Below are 19,290 nucleotides of genomic sequence, written 5' to 3'. Positions count from 1 at the left end.
AGTCCCCATAATCTGCATAGTATGCATCTACAGTTGCACCCTTAAAGGGACACTTCACCCTTTTTGCTAAAAAATATATGTTAATGACATTTAGGAGCTTTAGAACACTTTCCTGTGGGTCTTTATGTGTGTAATATGTGGTTTTAGATATTTTAGATTGTATCAGTGAGCCCAGTGTCTCTGATGTCATGGACACTGGGATCACTTACTTCCTGGACGACATGTGTACTCAGTAAGACAGACCTCCCCTATCCACAAGGAGGAGCACTGCACCAAAGTATTTTGGGAATTGTAGTCCAGGAAGGAAGTGAGCCCAGTGTCCATGACAACGTACACTCTTCGGAGGTAAATGAACACGGAGGATTTGTGTGTGTGTGTGTGTGTTTTATACAAGCTTGTAGATATGCTGTTTTTTTTTTAAATCGAAGAACGACTGACATAGAAACATAGCTTTTTCAGAAAACTGTCAGGATGTAGAAGACATCCAGCGCTCAACCCCCCCCCCCTCCCCAACGCCCCCCCCTCCCCCCCCCCTACACCCCTCCTCCCTCCCCAACGCCCCCCCCCCCCCACCCCCCTCTCAACCCCCCCACCCGCGTGGCAGAGCTGGTGACGGGGGAGATGAGCTGTGCCAGTCCCTGCAGGCTCCGCGCAGCGCCGCACAGCGCCACACAGCGCCCTGGCACTGCCCCCGCCCCCCCTTCACACAGCGCCCTGGCACTGCCCCCGCCCCCTGGCACTGCCCCCGCCCCCCCTCCACACAGCGCCATGGCACTGCCCCCGCCCCCTCCGCACTGCCCGCAGAAAGAGAGAGACAAAGAGGAGCCGAGCTTCTGGCTCTGAGCCCAGCCAGCCTCTCTCTCTCTCTCTCTCTCTCTCTCTCTCTCTCCCTCTCTCTCTCTCTCTCCCTCTCTTCCGCCACTGTTTTCATGAGGGGGCTAGAATGCTAAAACTGTTGTTGTCACAGTCGCCCTCCCCCTCCTCCTCCTCCTCCTCCTCTTCCTCCCCCTCCCGGACTGAAAGGCGATCATCCTCGCCTCGGGAAGAGGGAAGACGAGAGGACTCGGGCCACCGGTCGGTCGGTCTTTGGGATAACTTGTGGAACATTATTATCGTTAGCCGACGGACCGTTGCTGTCCTCCCCGGCAGCGTGACGTCTTTGAGAGATGCTGGCTGCCGGGCACCGGGAGAACACTAGGTAGGGAGAATTAAAAAAACCTCGTAGCCGCGGCAACGAGGAGTTGTTTATTATTGCAGAAATGCAGCTCCGTGAGGACTAGTAGCTGAGGCCGCGTTCAGCCTGTTGATGCTTGAACACGTTCGCCTGTCGAAAGTGTGTCGTTCGCCATGATATAACGATCGCCACGTTTCAAATGGCCGATCTGCCGAGCAACAAGTCAAGTGTACGAGCTGGTTTAAACATGTTATTTTATAGATGGATAGACGGCGTTAACCCATTCTGACCTGAGATCAGATTCTAAAAAATGTCTATTACATCCTGACAGTTACATTATTAACCCATTCTGACCTGAGATCATATTCTAAAAGTGTCTTAGATTTTTCAAAAATAGCAGACCTACAAGCCCGTATCGCGCCACTCGGTGGCGCGATACGAGCTTGTAGATCTGCTATTTTTCAATAGCTAAAGCATAACGTGATGCCGACACCAAAATGGGTGCCCGGTCAGAATGGGTTAAATCTCCTTGCTTGTTGGTTTGTAATTTGATTTAACTTGTTATTTTATAGATGGATAGCCGGCGTTAATCTCCTTTGCTTGTTAGTTTGATTTGATTTAGCGGCGGTCGGTTCGGGGTGGTGGTTTTGGGAACGCGGCGTCGTCGTGCTGTAGCCTAGCTTGTTCTTGGCAGCGCTACGCGATGAGGTCGTCTGTCTGGGCGGCCTGTTTGTCTCCCTGACCGACCGTCCGTCCGTCCGTCCGTCCGTCCGTCGGGCATAACGGAGCTAATGCAGTTTGCTAACATAATGATGGAAACCGTAAGGGCGACTTGTCAGCTATCGTCAACGTCATCTGGGATTAAAGGACCACTTCACCACTTTCCAACCTGTCTTCACATAATAGGTCCTCACTAATAATCATGATAAAATGGCACGATTTTATTTCTACTCAGTCTGTGTCTCACAGGAGGGCTGTGGTCAGTTTTAGAATCCGTCTTCCAGTGACATCATCATTAGGCAGATATTTCTTTAAGAAAAATGTTTTAGATTTTCATTATCGCGAGAACGACGGCTTCCATTTTCGCATTGCAACTTTTCAGGACTAGAAAGCCTGCAGTTTCTATTAGCTCGTATTCCCCATCGATGATGTCACTGGAAGACGGTTTCTGAACTGCCCACAGCCCTCCTATGAGACACATGAAAAATATTGCGCCATTTTCTCATGATTATTAGTGAGGACCTATTATATGAAGATATGTTGAAAAGTGGTGAAGTGGTCCTTTAAGCTGAGAGATCTTGATTACATTTCTAGTATGTAGCGTGCAAATAGGTAGGGATGCACCGATCCGATACTCGTATCGGAGATCGGCGCCGATCCAGGCTAAAATTCTAGATCGGGTATCGGATCGGTGGCCGATCCATTATCCGATCCGATAATTATGTGTAATTACAGTATGAAAACAACTCTACCTCCTCTGTGACACAGCAGTGTAGTATTGACAGTATAACATGTGAAATGCAGCCAGGCTAGCCTGCGCACACATTAACCTGGTCTAATTGTTGCACAGTTATTTAATAAATAATTCAGTGCATTTATATCTGTGTTTGTTACATTTTGTTTTACAAAGTTGGGAAAGTAATGTTTAAGTCAAGCCTTGATGTTGCCTTACACAAAATAATGATTCCAGACTCCACACAGTGAGGCATACAGCTTAATAGGTTATTACGTTTCTTTGTGGGGGGTATCGGATCGGTACTCTGTATCGGCAGATACTGGACCCCCATGTATCGAAATCGGTATCGAATGCCAAAAAGCCGGATCGGTGCATCCCTACAAATAGGTGCAGCTACATGTGTAGCTTGTAGATCTGCTATTTTCACAGTTCCATCTTTTTTTATACTGATTTAAACGATGAGAAATAACTTTAGGGTAATGGTTTTAGTGAGGTTTCAGTAAGTATAGGAATAATGTATCTGGTGTTGTGTTTATAGCTGTCTAGCTATATATCTGGTGTTGTGTTTATAGCTATCTAGCTATATATCTGGTGTTGTGTTTATAGCTATCTAGCTATATATCTGGTGTTGTGTTTATAGCTATCTAGCTATATATCTGGTGTTGTGTTTATAGCTATCTAGCTATATATCTGGTGTTGTGTTTATAGCTACCTAGCTATATATCTGGTGTTGTGTTTATAGCTATCTAGCTATATATCTTGTGTTTATAGCAGACTCCAGTCCTCACTCAAATGTGCACTTGCAGTTTTGGCAACTCGAAAGCAAACTCCACAAGCCCCAACAATAACATTTTATTTACCTGCCATATTGTCCACACCTTTATACCCCTGTGTGGGATCACTGGTTAGACTGGCATAGTGTCAACCCCTTACCCCTGTGTGGGATCACTGGTTAGACTGGCATAGTGTCGACCCCTTACCCCTGTGTGGGATCACTGGTTAGACTGGCATAGTGTCGACCCCTTACCCCTGTGTGGGATCACTGTTTAGACTGGCATAGTGTCGACCCCTTACCCCTGTGTGGGATCACTGGTTAGACTGGCACAGTGTCGACCCCTTACCCCTGTGTGGGATCGCTGGTTAGACTGGCATAGTGTCGAATCACTGGTTAGACTGGCATAGTGTCGACCCCTTACCCCTGTGTGGGATCACTGGTTAGACTGGCATAGTGTCGTCCCCTTACCCCTGTGTGGGATCGCTGGTTAGACTGGCATAGTGTCGAATCACTGGTTAGACTGGCATAGTGTCGACCCCTTACCCCTGTGTGGGATCACTGTTTAGACTGGCATAGTGTCGACCCCTTACCCCTGTGTGGGATCACTGGTTAGACTGGCATAGTGTCAACCCCTTCCTTACCCCTGTGTGGGATCACTGGTTAGACTGGCATAGTGTCGACCCCTTACCCCTGTGTGGGATCGCTGGTTAGACTGGCATAGTGTCGACCCCTTACCCCTGTGTGGGATCGCTGGTTAGACTAGCATAGTGTCGACCCCTTACCCCTGTGTGGGATCACTGGTTAGACTGGCATAGTGTCGACCCCTTACCCCTGTGTGGGATCACTGGTTAGACTGGCATAGTGTCGACCCCCTTACCCCTGTGTGGGATCACTGGTTAGACTGCCATATTCACCGATACTGATATGACAAATACATACTGATACTCCGATAGCGATACAGTTTGGGGACATCTCTTTCTATACCTCTAATGCTTTACATCCTAGTTTATAACTATTATATATATCCTGGGTGCTGATGCAAGTGGCTGGCCCAACACTTAGCTTTTCCCCCTGTAATTTATGTTTATGTTTAAATCTAAAACATGTGCCTGTAGTGCTCTTCGTGTTTAAACCTAAACATGAAGTCATGGTTTTTTTCATTTCAGGTTTTTTTTTAAGTAGTGTTTTGTGTTCGTAGATTAGAAGGTGCCGTGTGGGCAGCGTGTCACATGTCTTCACCACCCTTTGAAGACGCTGAAAGAATGAATCACAAAGGCCTGACTGATGTACAGTATAGCCTGCAATAATAAAGTGTTAGAATATACAGTATATAGCTGTTGTCGGCCCGGCTCGAAGTATTATAAACTTAAAGGAGAATTCCATGCTAGAAGGCTTTCTTACCTTTCTTTGTAGTTGTTACGTCCCCACCAAAGAGGTCCAGGTGTTATTTTGTGCAAAAGCTCCTTATTGGCTATTTCCCCTACCATAAGCCTTAAATGAATTGCATTGAATTGCATTGAATTGAATGGGGTTATGGGGGTGTTGTGCTAATTCGCTTATTTCCATCGCTCAAAAATCTATATTTTTTGTATATATCCTCTCTTCATAATGTAAATAGTATCCCGAGCGGCACACTTTACTACTTATTTCGATGGAAATAAGCAAATTAGCACAAAAACCCAACCCCCATTGAGGGCTTATGGTAGGGGAAATTGCCAATAATGCACTTTTGCACAAAATAACACCTGATGAAGGAAGACCTTTTTTTTTTTACCTGGTTTATGAGAGTTTCTGTAAAATGCCTTTTAACCCATTTAGGCCTGACCTCAAAATAATAATAAAAAAAGTTTTCTAAATCATGACAATTTTCTGAAAGATTTGAGGCACATTTTAACGATTTTTCAAAAATAGCAGACCTACAACTTAAGTTCATAGCGTGCCACTCGGTGGCGTCCTATGAGCTTGTAGATCTGCTATTTTTCAATAGCTAAATTATAACAATGTTTAAAACACCAAAGGGATTTCTGTGATTGCATACAGTGTTGATGACTTCGTCGACTAAAACTAATGACGAAAAATGTTCGTTGACTACCTTTTTTCACTGGCGAAAACTGAATGGAAACTAAATAAAAACTAAGCTATGATGACTAAAACTAAGACTATAAATATATGGACAATTTCATCAGGAAATAAAACCTAGATGAAAATGTTAGACAGGGACAAGAGATAAGTCATTTTACACTTGGTTTTACATGTATGCTGAAACTTGTAGATCTGCTATTTTCAACAAGTTCATCAAGGCCCACCAAAATACTTTTTAGTCGACTAAATTACAATTTACAATTTAGGCATTTATTTAGCAGACGCTCTTAATCCAGAGCGATTTACATTAAGCAAGAACAAAAAAGCATGGGAATACATCACATAAAAAGCATTTATCATGAAACATGCGTAAGCTAAGAAAGTGACAGTGGAATATCTATAATGAAACTATACATATAAACTATACATATATACTATACTATACTATACATATGTACTATGACGTGCTATGACTACATACAATGCAATTATAGTGCTGTCTACATAACATGCTATAAGTCTGTATCAAATGCTATCCAAGTCTACAGAAATGCTATCTAACTAAATCAACTGCAGATTTAGTCGACTAAAATCTTACGACTAAAAGTAGACTAGACAGTAAAACATTCCAGGTGACTAAAATGTGACAAACTAAATGAAAACTATTCAAAAGACTAAAACTAAAAATCAACATTTGCTGCCAAAACCAACAGTGACGACATCACAGTAACGTATCCAGAGGAACCAGTTCCAGGACGACTGCTTTCATCTTCCAAGAGTTAGTGTTTCGTAAGAATTAACCCATTTAGGCCTGACGTCGGAAGAAAAACGTTCGCTCTGAAAGAATATATATTCAAAGATTTGTGCCGCATTTTCACGATTTTTCAAAAATAGCAGACCTACAATCTTGTAGGCGCTCTACGAGACAAAATCAATCTTTTAGAAATGACAAAATCAACTGTACATTTAGTCGACTAAAACTAAAAGATTTCATGTCACTAAAATAGGACAAAAACTAAATTAAGTTTTATTCAAAAGAGACTCTTTTAGAATAAATCTAATCTTGCGGTCGAAATCAACACTGCTGACAAATCATTGTTCTGTTCTTTTGTAAATGAGACAGCTGTAGAGAGAGAGAGAGAGAGAGAGAGAGAGAGAGAGAGATAGAGCATTGTACAGATACAGTACATGTCTGATAATTGACCATTAATAATTATGCTGCAGATTAATTAGACGTACAGTATCAACCCTATACATCTTCCTGTGTTATTATGGTGTGTATGTGATCAGTTTATGAGCTCAGCTAATTGTTGTTGCAACAAATCCAGATGACATTTCCATGCCTATTCCTCACAGTCTGACAGTCCTCTGATGTCCGTGAGATTTACTTTACATGCTGAGAAAACTTAGTACAAACTATCTCTGTCCGTAAGACTGTTAATCTGCATCTTACAGGGAAACAAGCCTAAAGTCTCTTCTGCTACGTAGACATGGCTCATAAGGGAAAGGAAAGGAAAGGTGCTATGTTTACCCAGGGTAACTGGACTAAGGAAAGGAAAGGTACTATGTTTACCCAGGGTAACTGGACTAAGGAAAGGAAAGGTACTATGTTTACCCAGGGTAACTGGACTAAGGAAAGGAAAGGTACTACGTTTACCCAGGGTAACTGGACTAAGCTCAAGAACTTGTTTACAGCCAGGCCCTGCTCATAGAACATTTCATGGTAGGGGTTCAATGCCTTGCTCAAGGGCACTTCAGCGGTGGTAATTTTAACGTGCCGGTCCGGGGATACGAACTATAGCAACCTTCACGATATCAAGACCGCTCCACAAACCGTTCGGCCACCGCTGCCCCTATTTGGTCCATTTGGTTCCTAACTATAATTTAGCCGGGGACCCCCTGGAACTCCCTCGAGGACCCCCTAGGGGGTCCTGCAACTACTGCTGCTTTACACGCTTCCAGAAAGCGTTGACGGTGGGTCATCTGTGTCTGTCTGTCACTAGTCGTCACCCGTTGAACGGTTGTGTTTGTTGAATGTAGGGGGGGGAATTCAAAAACTTCAGTGCACTGTGGCTACACATGTTGCGACCGCAAGTCGCAACATGTGTAGGCACAATGCAAGGAATAAATGCATTCGCCATGTATCTGAAGGAAGTCTGATCCAATCATTTTTAGATTTCTCCAGTTTAATCCTGAGTTTAGGTTTTGTTGTGTTCAAGATCTGATTTTAGGCATGTTTAAGCCTCCAGGAAAATCCGTGTTGAGGTTCTTAATCCACTGTTTTTCATTAAAAGGTCTTTGTCCTACTGTCCAGTTGGGATTGTGTTGAAGTCCAGCGCATTTTAGAGCTTCAATGCCATGAGCCATGAAGTGTTGCACAAACCTTGTGGTTGTCTTTTTTCTTTTGTTAATATTGTACCTTTGTTGTCCCAGCCTTGTACCTATTGTTTTACCCGTTTCTCCGACATATTGTAAACCACATTTGTTACATGTGATTAAGTAAATGCAGTTGCTGGTTCTGGTTGTTATTTGTTGTTTAATCTCTAACATGCGTTTTGTAGTTCTATTTTTGACTAATTGTTTGGGTTTGAAGTATTCTGGTCCCTCACGTGCTGGTGTGTTGATTTCTTTTAGCTTGCTGTGTACTAGATAATCTTTAAGGTTTTTGTTTTTTCTGTAGGCCGATATAATTTTATAATCTTTTAGAAGATCATCCGTTCGGTTCTCAAAATCCCTTTTTATTCTGTTGTTAACTATAATTTAGCCTGGGACCCCCTGGAACTCCCTCGAGGACCCCCTAGGGGGTCCTGCAACTACTGCTGCTTTACACGCTTCCAGAAAGCGTTGACGGTGGGTCATCTGTGACTGTCTGTCACTAGTCGTCACCCGTTGAACGGTTGTGTTTGTTGAATGTGGGGGGGGGGGGAGGGGGGGATTCTTTCCCGGGAACAATCGATTTCATTTGGCTTTTGTTTCCCCCTTCTTGTTAACGTCATGTGACAGGCAGCCGGCCAGTGACGGCTTCGGTGATGTGAGAGCGCCACGCGTACTGCAATTAGCTACACAAGCACACCTCTTTAATTGATTCTCCAATGGTTGATTGAACAAACTGAAGGTCGATGTGGTTTGCTTATCGCGCGTGTGGTGGCTTTGAGCCAGTCTTCGTAGCGTGCTAATTTATCTCGGTATGTGGCCTCGAGCCGGTGTCTCCTTCTTATGCCCACAGGAATGACCGTATCATTTGAATGACCTCGTTTGCCATAACTATTAACTGTGTTTTGGGATGCAAAATGCACCCTATTTTAATCTCTGAAAACAGACGGTTAACTTTTTTTTTTTTGTTGTATTCCTTCCACCACATTGAAGCTTCCATTCACAGAACAACACATTTTATCAGTCTCTCTCTTTTGACACTGATCGGAATTTGCGAGGAAAAAAAAAAACAAACAAGAAAAAAAAAACCTTCACCTTTTTATTTCAGGTATTTTTTTTTTCCAATATGTATTCCTTGTCAGAACTGGGCTTCCATATTTAACCCATTTTGGGGCGGGAACCCCTTTTGGTGTTGGCATTATGTTACGATTTAGCTTTTGAACAAATAGCAGACCTACAAGCTCGTAGTGCGCCGTAGAGCTTGTAGGTCTGCTATTTCTGAAAAACCGAATCTGATCTCGGGGGGGGGGGGGGGGGGGTCGGCGGTCAAATACAGATAATTGAGATGAAGATGGTTGAACACTTATCAGAAAACTGTTAGGATTTAGAAAGATTTTATTTTAAATCATCCTCAGGCCTAAATAGATTAATAACAAACTATTCAAGACATGCAGTCTAATACATGTGTGGCTGTCTGTCTATAAATACATCACATACTGTTGTTGCTGTTGGCCACGAAGCCTGTGTTGCAAAAGTAGTGAAAATAGACCATCTATTCTTCCTTTGTTTATTTTTATTAAGTGTTCATGGAAAAGTTTGAGAAAGTTGAGAGTAGTTTGAGTGTAGGGTAACCTCACAAAAAGCATGCAGTAATCCTGGTCTCTATACTGCCTCCCCCTGGCCAGCCGGGGCGCCTGATGGAGGGGAAAGGAACTGGTCTCTATACTACCTCCCCCTGGCCAGCCGGGGCGCCTGGTGGTAGGGGAAAGGAACTGGTCTCTATACTGCCTCCCCCTGGCCAGCCGGGGCGCCTGATGGAGGGGAAAGGAACTGGTCTCTATACTGCCTCCCCCCTGGCCAGCCGGGGCGCCTGATGGAGGGGAAAGGAACTGGTCTCTATACTGCCTCCCCCTGGCCAGCCGGGGCGCCTGATGGAGGGGAAAGGAACTGGTCTCTATACTGCCTCCCCCTGGCCAGCCGGGGCGCCTGATGGAGGGGAAAGGAACTGGTCTCTATACTGCCTCCCCCTGGCCAGCCGGGGCGCCTGATGGAGGGGAAAGGAACTGGTTGGAATAACGTGTTCCTTCCACGCGCTACATCCAACCAGGGAAACTCCCCCCTGTCAGGTGAAAAAGAAGCAGCTTTGGACTCCTCATGCATAGAAGGAAGCATGAGGTCAGTCCTGGGGGACGTGCGTGCGTTGCTTGTAGATCTGCTGTTTCTGGCGTTTGTGGAAACTGAACATGTATGAAAACATTTCTTAACCATAATAATAATAATAATAATAATAATAAAACTTTATTTGTATATCACCTTTCATGACATGAAATGCAGCTCAAAGTGCTTTACAGAACAATGGAGAATAAAAGGAAAGCAAGGCAACGACAGTAATGCAATACAGTGAGGACATGAATAACAAAAACTAAAAAAAAAACATGGAAAAGGTTGTGACGATTATGTAAAAATAATTGCTATTATTATGGCAGATAATTGCGATCACGTCCAGTATAGAGATTACTAGCACATACTGTACCGTGCTCAGATAACGGGCATCACGAGGGTCTAATAATGTGCTGTAATGTTCACACACAACGTCACGTCACGCCACGCTGCATCAGAACAAACAGCCGTAAAGCACTAAAGTTACAGCTGTTTGGATAGTCTCCATGACTGTGTTGTTTTTGGCAGGACATTTTGATTTTAGTTTTAGTCATTTTGTCTCTTGAATGGTTTTCACTTAGTTTTAGTCACATTTTAGTCACCTGGAATGTCTTAGTGTTAGTCTAGTTTTAGTCGACTGAATCTACAGGTGATTTAGTCGACTAAAATGTATTTTGGCGGGGCTTGATGCCGTCGTGATGACTGTTTTTACACTTGCTGAAAATAGCCGATCTACAAGCTCACTTGTAGATCGGCTATTTTCTGCTTGCAACTAATTGTAAAATGACTTATACTGGATCTCTTGTCCACTCGTCCCTAACATTTTAGTCTAGTTTTTATTTGTTGACGAAATTGTCAGTATATTTAGGTAGTCAACGAACATTTTTTGTCTTAGTTTTAGTCGACGAAAACAACACTGCTCCATGACTGATTTCTTTCTTTCTTTTTTTTTTTTCTTTTTTTATCCCACAATTTTGTAACCCATGTTTCACCCATAGAGTATATATATCTATAGAGAAGACACCCGAGTTCTCCTCCCATCCACTTGCATTGAGTTGCTCAAAAGCGCATGAGGCGGATTCACTCCTCCTTCCTGGTAGGAACAGAGTGCATTCTGGGACGGATTGCAATGGTGAGTGGCCCCAAACACATGAACGCGCTGCCGTTGAACGCGCACGAGCGTCGTCCGTCGTGAACGTGTACAATGATAGTCAACGGACAGCGCGTTCATGTGTTTGGGGCCAGGCTGCAATACCTTCATTCGGCCACTATGTCCATTTCGCCTCAAGATTTCCTCTGGGTGCCTTCTCTATTCATATATATACTCTAAGGTTTCACCCCTGTGTCAATTATCTAAGGTGGAAGGTTCAAGTTTTAGAGCTCTAGGACTCAGAGCAGCAGTCGTACCAGCAGTGTCGAGAGCACCTCATGGCGCTCTCTGCTTGCGCACAAGCAGGCCATACATGGCCTGCTTGTGCGCAATGCACACGTTGGCAGCTCGACAGAGTGCATTTCTAGTTATGTCTGTGTCCCTTTTATGCCCATACATGGAGTTATTTGTCAGGCATGGCCAAATATGGAGTCTACGCAGATGTCAGAACAATCATTGTGATGTCAGAACAGGCCGGCTCCATATATGGAGCCCTGGGCAGGGGCCCTGTCCAGAGCCCGGGCAGGCGCCTTTTGTGGCGGTTCTGGACAACTGTGGGTCCGACCGACTCGACACCGGGCACTGCACTCCCTGTGGGGGTGTGGAACACGTGTGTCGAATTTGAAGTCGGTGGGTGGGGGTGAACAGTACTCGAGTTCTGGATTGCAAAGTATAGGTTGCCAATTGGCCAATCAGATTAAATCATTAGCAAACCAACAGTATGATGTAATCATGCAATGACATCACAATCATATTCATTGTTCTTTATAAATAATTGTCCGATACACTAAACATCAGTTCACAGTGACTTGCAACGAGGAAGCCTGAGTTAGTCTGTAAGTTAGTTGTCAACGCTCATTGACGGTGGAGCTGCTGTGTGAAATGTTTCACTGGACGATACATCTGGAAGGAGAACATAGGAAGGACCAGGCTGCTGTGGTGGTCGGACACCAGATCTACTGCTTTGGAGGAGACATACACCAGATGGATCACATTGAAGTATATGTCTTCAACACAGCGTCTTTATGCTGGAGGAAGTTGACCCCAGGGACCCCTAGAACAGGAGAACCTCCCCTTGAGGTTCCCTCCAGGTTTGGTGGCCACACAGCTGTGCTGATTGGAGACACTGTCTACCTCTGGGGAGGGTGGACTATACAAGGTTATGATTACAGCAACGTGCTTTATGCCTTTGATGTCAACGCCCACATATGGTTCAAACCACAGGTTTCTGGGACCGTTCCAGAGGGGCGGTACTCTCACTCAGCCTGTGTGTTGGGGAAGGTCATGTTTATCCATGGAGGACACACCTTGACTGGACTCACTAATGACATCTACAAGTTGGACACCACCACAATGGTCTGGACTTTAATCAACACCAGAGGAACTCCACCTAAGGCTTCATACAGTCACTCTGCTACCATCATCGGGTCAAAGATGTTTGTATTTGGGGGCTGTGGGGATCCGCACCACGACACCCTCAGTGTGTTTGACACACAGACCAACCACTGGATGAACACACCTTCTACACATCCTCTACCAGAAGGACGCTATGATCATTCAGCCTTTACCTACAATGGAGAGCTGTACATATTTGGTGGCCGTAATTTTGAAAACAATGTCCAGTACTTCAATGATCTGTGGAGATTCAACCCAGAGACCTTCTCCTGGAAGAAGGTTGAGCCCAAGGGGAAACGCCCACATGGGATGAAGGAGATGTGCTGTTGCGTGCTGGGAGATCGTGTCATCCTCTTTGGAGCAGAGAACAGACCAGGTGACCTGTTTGTCTTAGACTTCAGTCCTAGCCTCAAGACATTATGTAAGCTAGCAGTTAGTCAGTACGGTCTGGATCAGTCTGAACTACCACACGACATCAGGTGGGAACTGGCAGCCATGACTAGCAACCGAAAATGAGGAGTCACGTGATGCAGCATAGCTAGACAGACGTGGGGTTCCGGAGCTCCTGAACTTTTCCTGATTTAACTAATCTTTTGGAATGATAAATACAAACTGAGTGCTGATTTTTCTATCTAAAGGCAATGCTATGCAAATGAGATCTATTTCAACCAGAATAAGACAGAATAACGACGACATGGACCCACTTTTCTCACCGGAGGGAACTTCCCATCTGTTTGTTGCTCCAGCTGCTAGCATTAGCGACCATGCTAACGGTGATACTGTTTTGGATGATACTTCATGTGGATCAGCTGAGACTGGAGCAGATTCACTCTAGGGATGGGTCCGATTAATCGATTAATCGATTATCGTTGATAGGACCCGAAATCGATTATGAAAATTAATTATCGATAATGTTTTTTTTTTTTTTTTTTTTTATGAAAATCTGTTGGAAAGGCAGTATTGTCATCCAAACAGGACAGGGCTATAGGCCTACCAAAGTGTGCCTGGGATGTGTCTGTGTAGCTGCATGACTGAGTGAAAATTGCTTCCAATCAAGATACAGGTTTGGAGGATTTAGCAGGTGTTGGGAATTTACCTAATCATGCCTAGGCTGGGGTTGCTATGGTGATCAATTGGATCAACAGTGGTCCAGGGACCACCAGTGGTCATTTAAAAGATGGAGTTAGTAACCAAATGGACCCTTTATAACTCTCAAGATTTACAATTATTGTTAATCAACTACATCAGGGGTTCCCAAACTTTTTTGACTTAGGTACCCCTTGGGGGGAAGATTTATTTTATGTGTAGGGTTCATAAAAAAAAAAAAGAAAAAAAAAGGAAATTATAAAAAAAAAAAGAAAAAAAGCCCCCCCCCCAAAAAAAAACGATTAATCGATTAATCGTTAATATTGAATTATACAAATCGATTTTCATTTTGGACACATTTACACATCCCTAATTCACTCATACTTCGGGAGATTAGACGAGGTAATAAGATCCTACCTGACAAACTGGATGCTAAAACTGAAGAAATAAATGGCTCCATTTCTGGACTGAAGGGTTTAATCGATGGGGTGAGCAGTGCACACGCATCAACGAGGCGGAGGAACGCATCAGCACAGCCAAGGACAAACTTGTGGTGGTGGACAAGGTCGTGGTGAAGCCGCGTGGTGAAAGTGACTTTTTACTTGACAAGATTGATGACCTCGAGATTTACAGCCGACGTAACAACATTCGCGTTACAGGTTTGGCTGAGAGCAGCGAAGGGACTGATCCAATACGTTTCTTTGCCCAATGTATTCCATCCATTTTGCTGAACCATTGATATTTGAACGCATACACCGGGCTGGAAGTCCACGACCGGATCCAAAATCAAAACGGTACCCGAGAACGGTGCTCATTCGCCTGGTCAAATTCCAAGACCGAGACAAGATTCTACGCCTCGCCACTAAGCTGTCAATGGAGAAAGGTCCCATTACTTTCAATGGGATGCCCCTGTCGTTCTTTCCAGATGTGACTGCCAGGCTTCTGAAACGCAAAAAGGAGTATAGCCAGGTGAAAAAGGACTTGAAACAGAGAAACCTCCGTTATTCTCTCCTGCATCCCGCTACGCTCAGGGTCGACATGCCAGATGGGAGGAAGAGATTCTTCAAAACGCCGGAAGAAGTTGGCTCTTTTTCTCAAAGGGTCTCCCAGGAGAAGGAAGCGCTAACGGGACCGGGTAAAACGTGTGCTGATCTCCGCATCTACCTTTACAATATGCTCTAATCCGGTATGGAGGTACTATTATTCCATATTCTGGTATTTTTTCTGTTTTATTGGAAGTTTGGACATCAAAAAGGACATAAATAGATTGGATTCTGTAGTATTCCATGGTCACAATTGACATTGGTTTTATTTTACTTTATTATTATTTATTTTTTTATATGCATAACAGTTTCAGGCTGGAATTCTTGTGACCTTATCCTATATAGTTTTTTATTTTTAGTAGCTGTATTTTTATTTAAATTTTGTTTTGTATTATTAACATTAATCAGCATTATTTTGTTAAGAGAGTGCTTTTTTGGGTTAATTCTGTTCCGACTATATTCTAAAATTGCAACTTGAGTAGATCTATATCTATGATATAGCTTATTTTTTATATATATATATATATATTGTTTCATGTGTATTTTCGGTCAAGTTTATTGTGACCGTATTCTTAGTTATCCACATAGGCACTCGCGGTATTTCTTTTTTTCTTTAAGGCTCTATACCTGATAGTGTGTGTAGTTAGTCAGGCATGTATATGGTTGACAAGTGCGAGACACATGGCCCCTTTTGGGCCCGGGTTGGTGCCATAGATTTGGGGAAGATGGTTGTGTTGTTTTTCTGCCTGTAGAAGAGACGTACATTTATCTAGATATTTGGTTCCTGGAGTTTTTGAGCTGGTCTGGTTAGTTACAAAATGTATCTTTCATCGGACAAATGACTAATGTGGTAAAGTTTATACGTTTTAATGTGAATGGTTTAAATGGGCCCGTAAAAAGAAAAAGAGTGCTTACATATTTAAAAAAAGCTTAATACTGATATCGCTTTTTTTTTTACAATAAACTCACCTTATAGCAAGTGAACACAAGAAACTAAAGAGGGACTGGATAGGGCAGGTGGTTGCATCGTCATTTAATTCTAAAGCTAGAGGGGTAGCTATTTTGGTTAAAAAAACTATTCCCTTTGACGATCAAGGAGGCTGTTTGTGATCCATTGGGCCGATATGTGATTATCCACTGACATTTTTGAATGTCTATGCCCCTAATTATGACGATGAACCTTTTATTCAAAGTGTATTTCTTCAGGTGTCGAGGGCGCAGGGAAATATTCTGACGGGAGGAGATCATCATTTTTGTTTATGTCCAATTTTAGACCGTTCATCAACCAATGTAGTCACAAGAACAAAGGCGGCAAACTCTACTTTGGAGTTTATGAAAGATTTGAATTTGAACAGATATCTGGAGACGTATGCACCCGCAGGATAGAGATTACAGCTTTCACTCTGCCCGTCATGGCTCCCATACTAGGATCGATTTTTTTCCTGTTATAATATCTACACAGCTAGCACATATAGCATTGGAATCTGAATATTTGCCTAGGTTACTCTCAGATCATTCACCACTGACCCTTTCTATATTAACACCTGGAAAGATACGACATTCATATAGGTGGCGTTTAAATTCATCCCTTCTTAAACAGGGATTTTTTCTGTTTTTTACAACTAAGGGATTACCTTAGAAGGATGTTGGGGCCGGGAATGACTTTACCTGTGTTTAGTGATGTGGAGAATTTATTACATAATGATCATTACCTCACATTATGAGGTAAATTACTTTACCTGTGTTTAGTGATGTGGAGAATTTATTACATAATGATCATTACCTTACATTATGAAGTAAATTACTTTACCTGTGTTTAGTGATGTGGAGAATTTATTACATAATGACCATTACCTTACATTATGAGGTAAATTACTTTACCTGTGTTTAGTGATGTGGAGAATTTATTACATAATGATCAAAGTTCATACGGATTCATTTCTATTATGTACTCTATTGCGTGGCCAATGCCCAAGGGAGGGCATACACAAATCTAGAGAAAGGTGGTAGTCAGATTTAAATATTATTATTGATGAAGATCTATGGTCTGATTTGTGTCGTGACAGCCTCTCTGCGTAGATGGACCTGGTTGACGCGCTGGTCCAATGCCGTACTGTTTGTGCTGAGTATCAGCCCCATTTTGTGACAAAACACACAGGCAGCTCCTGTTGCTTTTGACACATTTATTTCCCTTTGCAGTGAGTAGTACGGCATCAGTATCTGCGTGATTTCAGAATAAACAATAATCAGCATGGACAACAAAATAAACATTTCAGACCAACAAACATTTCGCAAACAACACAGTGACGTACCTGCGGTCAAAAACCATTGCCCTTCCGGGTCAATCCTCCCTACCAGTTCCAGTGAACCAGACGCTTATAAAGCCAACAGCGCCACCCCATGGTCACAAATATATTTGGACAATTCCACTCATTTGGCCGTTACACTAGGTATAGGCTGTCTTATAATCTTCTCCACCAACTTTATTATACACCTCAAAAGTTGCATAGATACAAACCTGAGATCTCAGATTTATGTTTTAGTTGTGGTACGGAAGAAGGCTCATTTTTGCACTGTACATGGCAATGTATAAAAGTTAAAACATTCTGGCATGATATTTGTGATACACTGGCTAAAATTATAGATGCTCCCCTCCCCTTTGGATCCTGAACTTTGCCTTTTAGGAAACTTCAATGCAATCAGTGCAAATTTAGGTAGACACAAAATAAAATTTATAGACGTTGCTAGAAAATGTATTGCAATAACGTGGAAGTCTGACTCACCCCCACCTATCCCAAGATGGTTCTCAGAATTTAACAGTTGTGTCCCTCTTGAGAAGATTACATATATTTTGAGAAGTTCAAGGGGTTTTGAGAATCTTTTGAAGATTTGGCAGCCCTATTTGAATCACATGGAGACTTTGTCCTTATACCTGTATCAGTATTGTTATAGCTATCTCAGTCTGGATCGATTGCTACCGGAAACAATTTTCTCTGTATAGTAGATTTGTCTCTTGTTTTGTTTAGTTTAGTTTTTTGTTTGTTTTCCACGTTTTTTGTATAATATTATTATTGTTATTATGCTTTAACCCATTCTGAACGGGAACCCATTTTGGTGTTGGCATCATGTTATGCTTTAGCTATTGAAAAATAGCAGATCTACAAGCTCATATCGCGCCACCGAGTGGCGCGATACGAGCTTGTAGGTCTGCTATTTTTTGAAAAATCGAAGAACGACTGACATTTTTTAGAATCTGATCTCAGGTCAGAATGGATTAATCAGACCAGTGTGTGTCCAGTGGAAACCTTGTATGAATCTGATCTCAGGTCAGAATGGGTTAACTGTGTTGTATTCTATGTATGTGGGTTTGTATGTGGGGAGGGGGGAGGGCTGTGGACGGGTGTTCTGTGTATTTTGTGAAAATTTGAAAATAAAAACAGAATATTCAAAAAAATATATATATCTAAGGTGATCCAGCAGGCGCCCCGGCAGTTTAGAGACCAGGATTAGTGTTTTTTTATGAGGGTATAACTATACCTACCATATAGGATAGAACCCATGACTGCTTCTCAGTCATTTGGATGATGCCATAGAATAGAAGCCTTCTGTGGGCGACTGTGGCTCAGGAGGTAGAGCAGGTCGTCCAGTGATCCATGGGTCGTCGGTTCGAATCCCGGCTACACCACCAAGATACCCATGTACCTGTCTAAATACTTCCTTAATGTAAACGAAGTCCACACCCACAACACCAGAGGGAGTGCAACAAACCATGTACAACCCAGATTCGGCACAAACAAGGGACTAAATTATTTTCGCTCCTATGCCACCAAAATGTGGAACGCCCTACCAACAGTCATTAAGACATGTGGATCCCTTGACTCCTTCAAAACCGCTCTCAAAGGGCACCCTACGGATGGCTGCAATTCGAAACTGGCCTCTGTAAAAACTGAATCCCCCCCACCCCCCCCCCCCATTTTCCCTCACTGTATATTGTATCTTTTCCCTTTTTTGCTTCCCATATGATGAATTCCTGTTCTGTTCTTTAGCTACATAGAAATGTCTATTTGTATGTCTCTAATTGTTTGTATGTCTTTAAATGTTTTGATGAATTGAACAATGTGGACCCTGTTGTAAACAAGTGTAATGCTTAATTGGGTCGTCCACTCACAGTTGACAGTCTTTGTATTGAGTTTGTGCTTAAAATGTACTGTAAATTCTACAAACTGTTAATAAATATTTCAATCAATCAATCAATCAAAGGCTCCTCCTCCTCCTGTCTACATGTCTAAGTGTCATTGGGCAAAGACACTGAACCCCAAATTGCTCCCGATGTACCTTGCATGGCTTCCGCCGCAATCGGTGTATGAATGTGTGTGTGTGAATGGGTGAATGTAATGCACAATCTATGTAAAGCACCTTGGATAAAGGCGCTATACAAATGCAACATTTACCATTTTACCACATGTTGCTGCACACCGGAAATAGCAGCGCGACGTGCTGCGAGCTTGTAGATCCGCCGTTTTCGGTCATTCGTTATTTTAAGAGGACGGAGTATTTGAAGTGATCATGATCAGACTAGCTCTAACTATAGAATCC

At 42.9% G+C, this 19,290-nt stretch overlaps 2 protein-coding genes across 2 annotated transcripts in view; both read left to right on the top strand.

Moving 5' to 3' along the window:
• LOC310867236 (WD repeat and FYVE domain-containing protein 3-like) overlaps nt 1-19,290 on the top strand; it is a 212,651-nt gene that overhangs the window by 6,980 nt on the left and 186,381 nt on the right.
• On the top strand, nt 944-13,081 carry LOC310867062 (kelch domain-containing protein 3-like; the record flags this gene model as incomplete). The annotated part of the gene is made up of 2 exons (XM_083776856.1): nt 944-1,082; nt 12,279-13,081. 2 exons carry the CDS (start codon nt 944-946, stop codon nt 13,079-13,081), a joined length of 942 nt encoding a protein of 313 aa, XP_083632982.1.

The sequence above is a fragment of the Protomyctophum parallelum genome (genome assembly GCF_964188405.1).
Source record: "Protomyctophum parallelum genome assembly, chromosome: 11".
Classification (NCBI taxonomy): Eukaryota; Metazoa; Chordata; class Actinopteri; order Myctophiformes; family Myctophidae; genus Protomyctophum; species Protomyctophum parallelum.
This window is presented reverse-complemented; position numbering and strand designations above follow the sequence as displayed.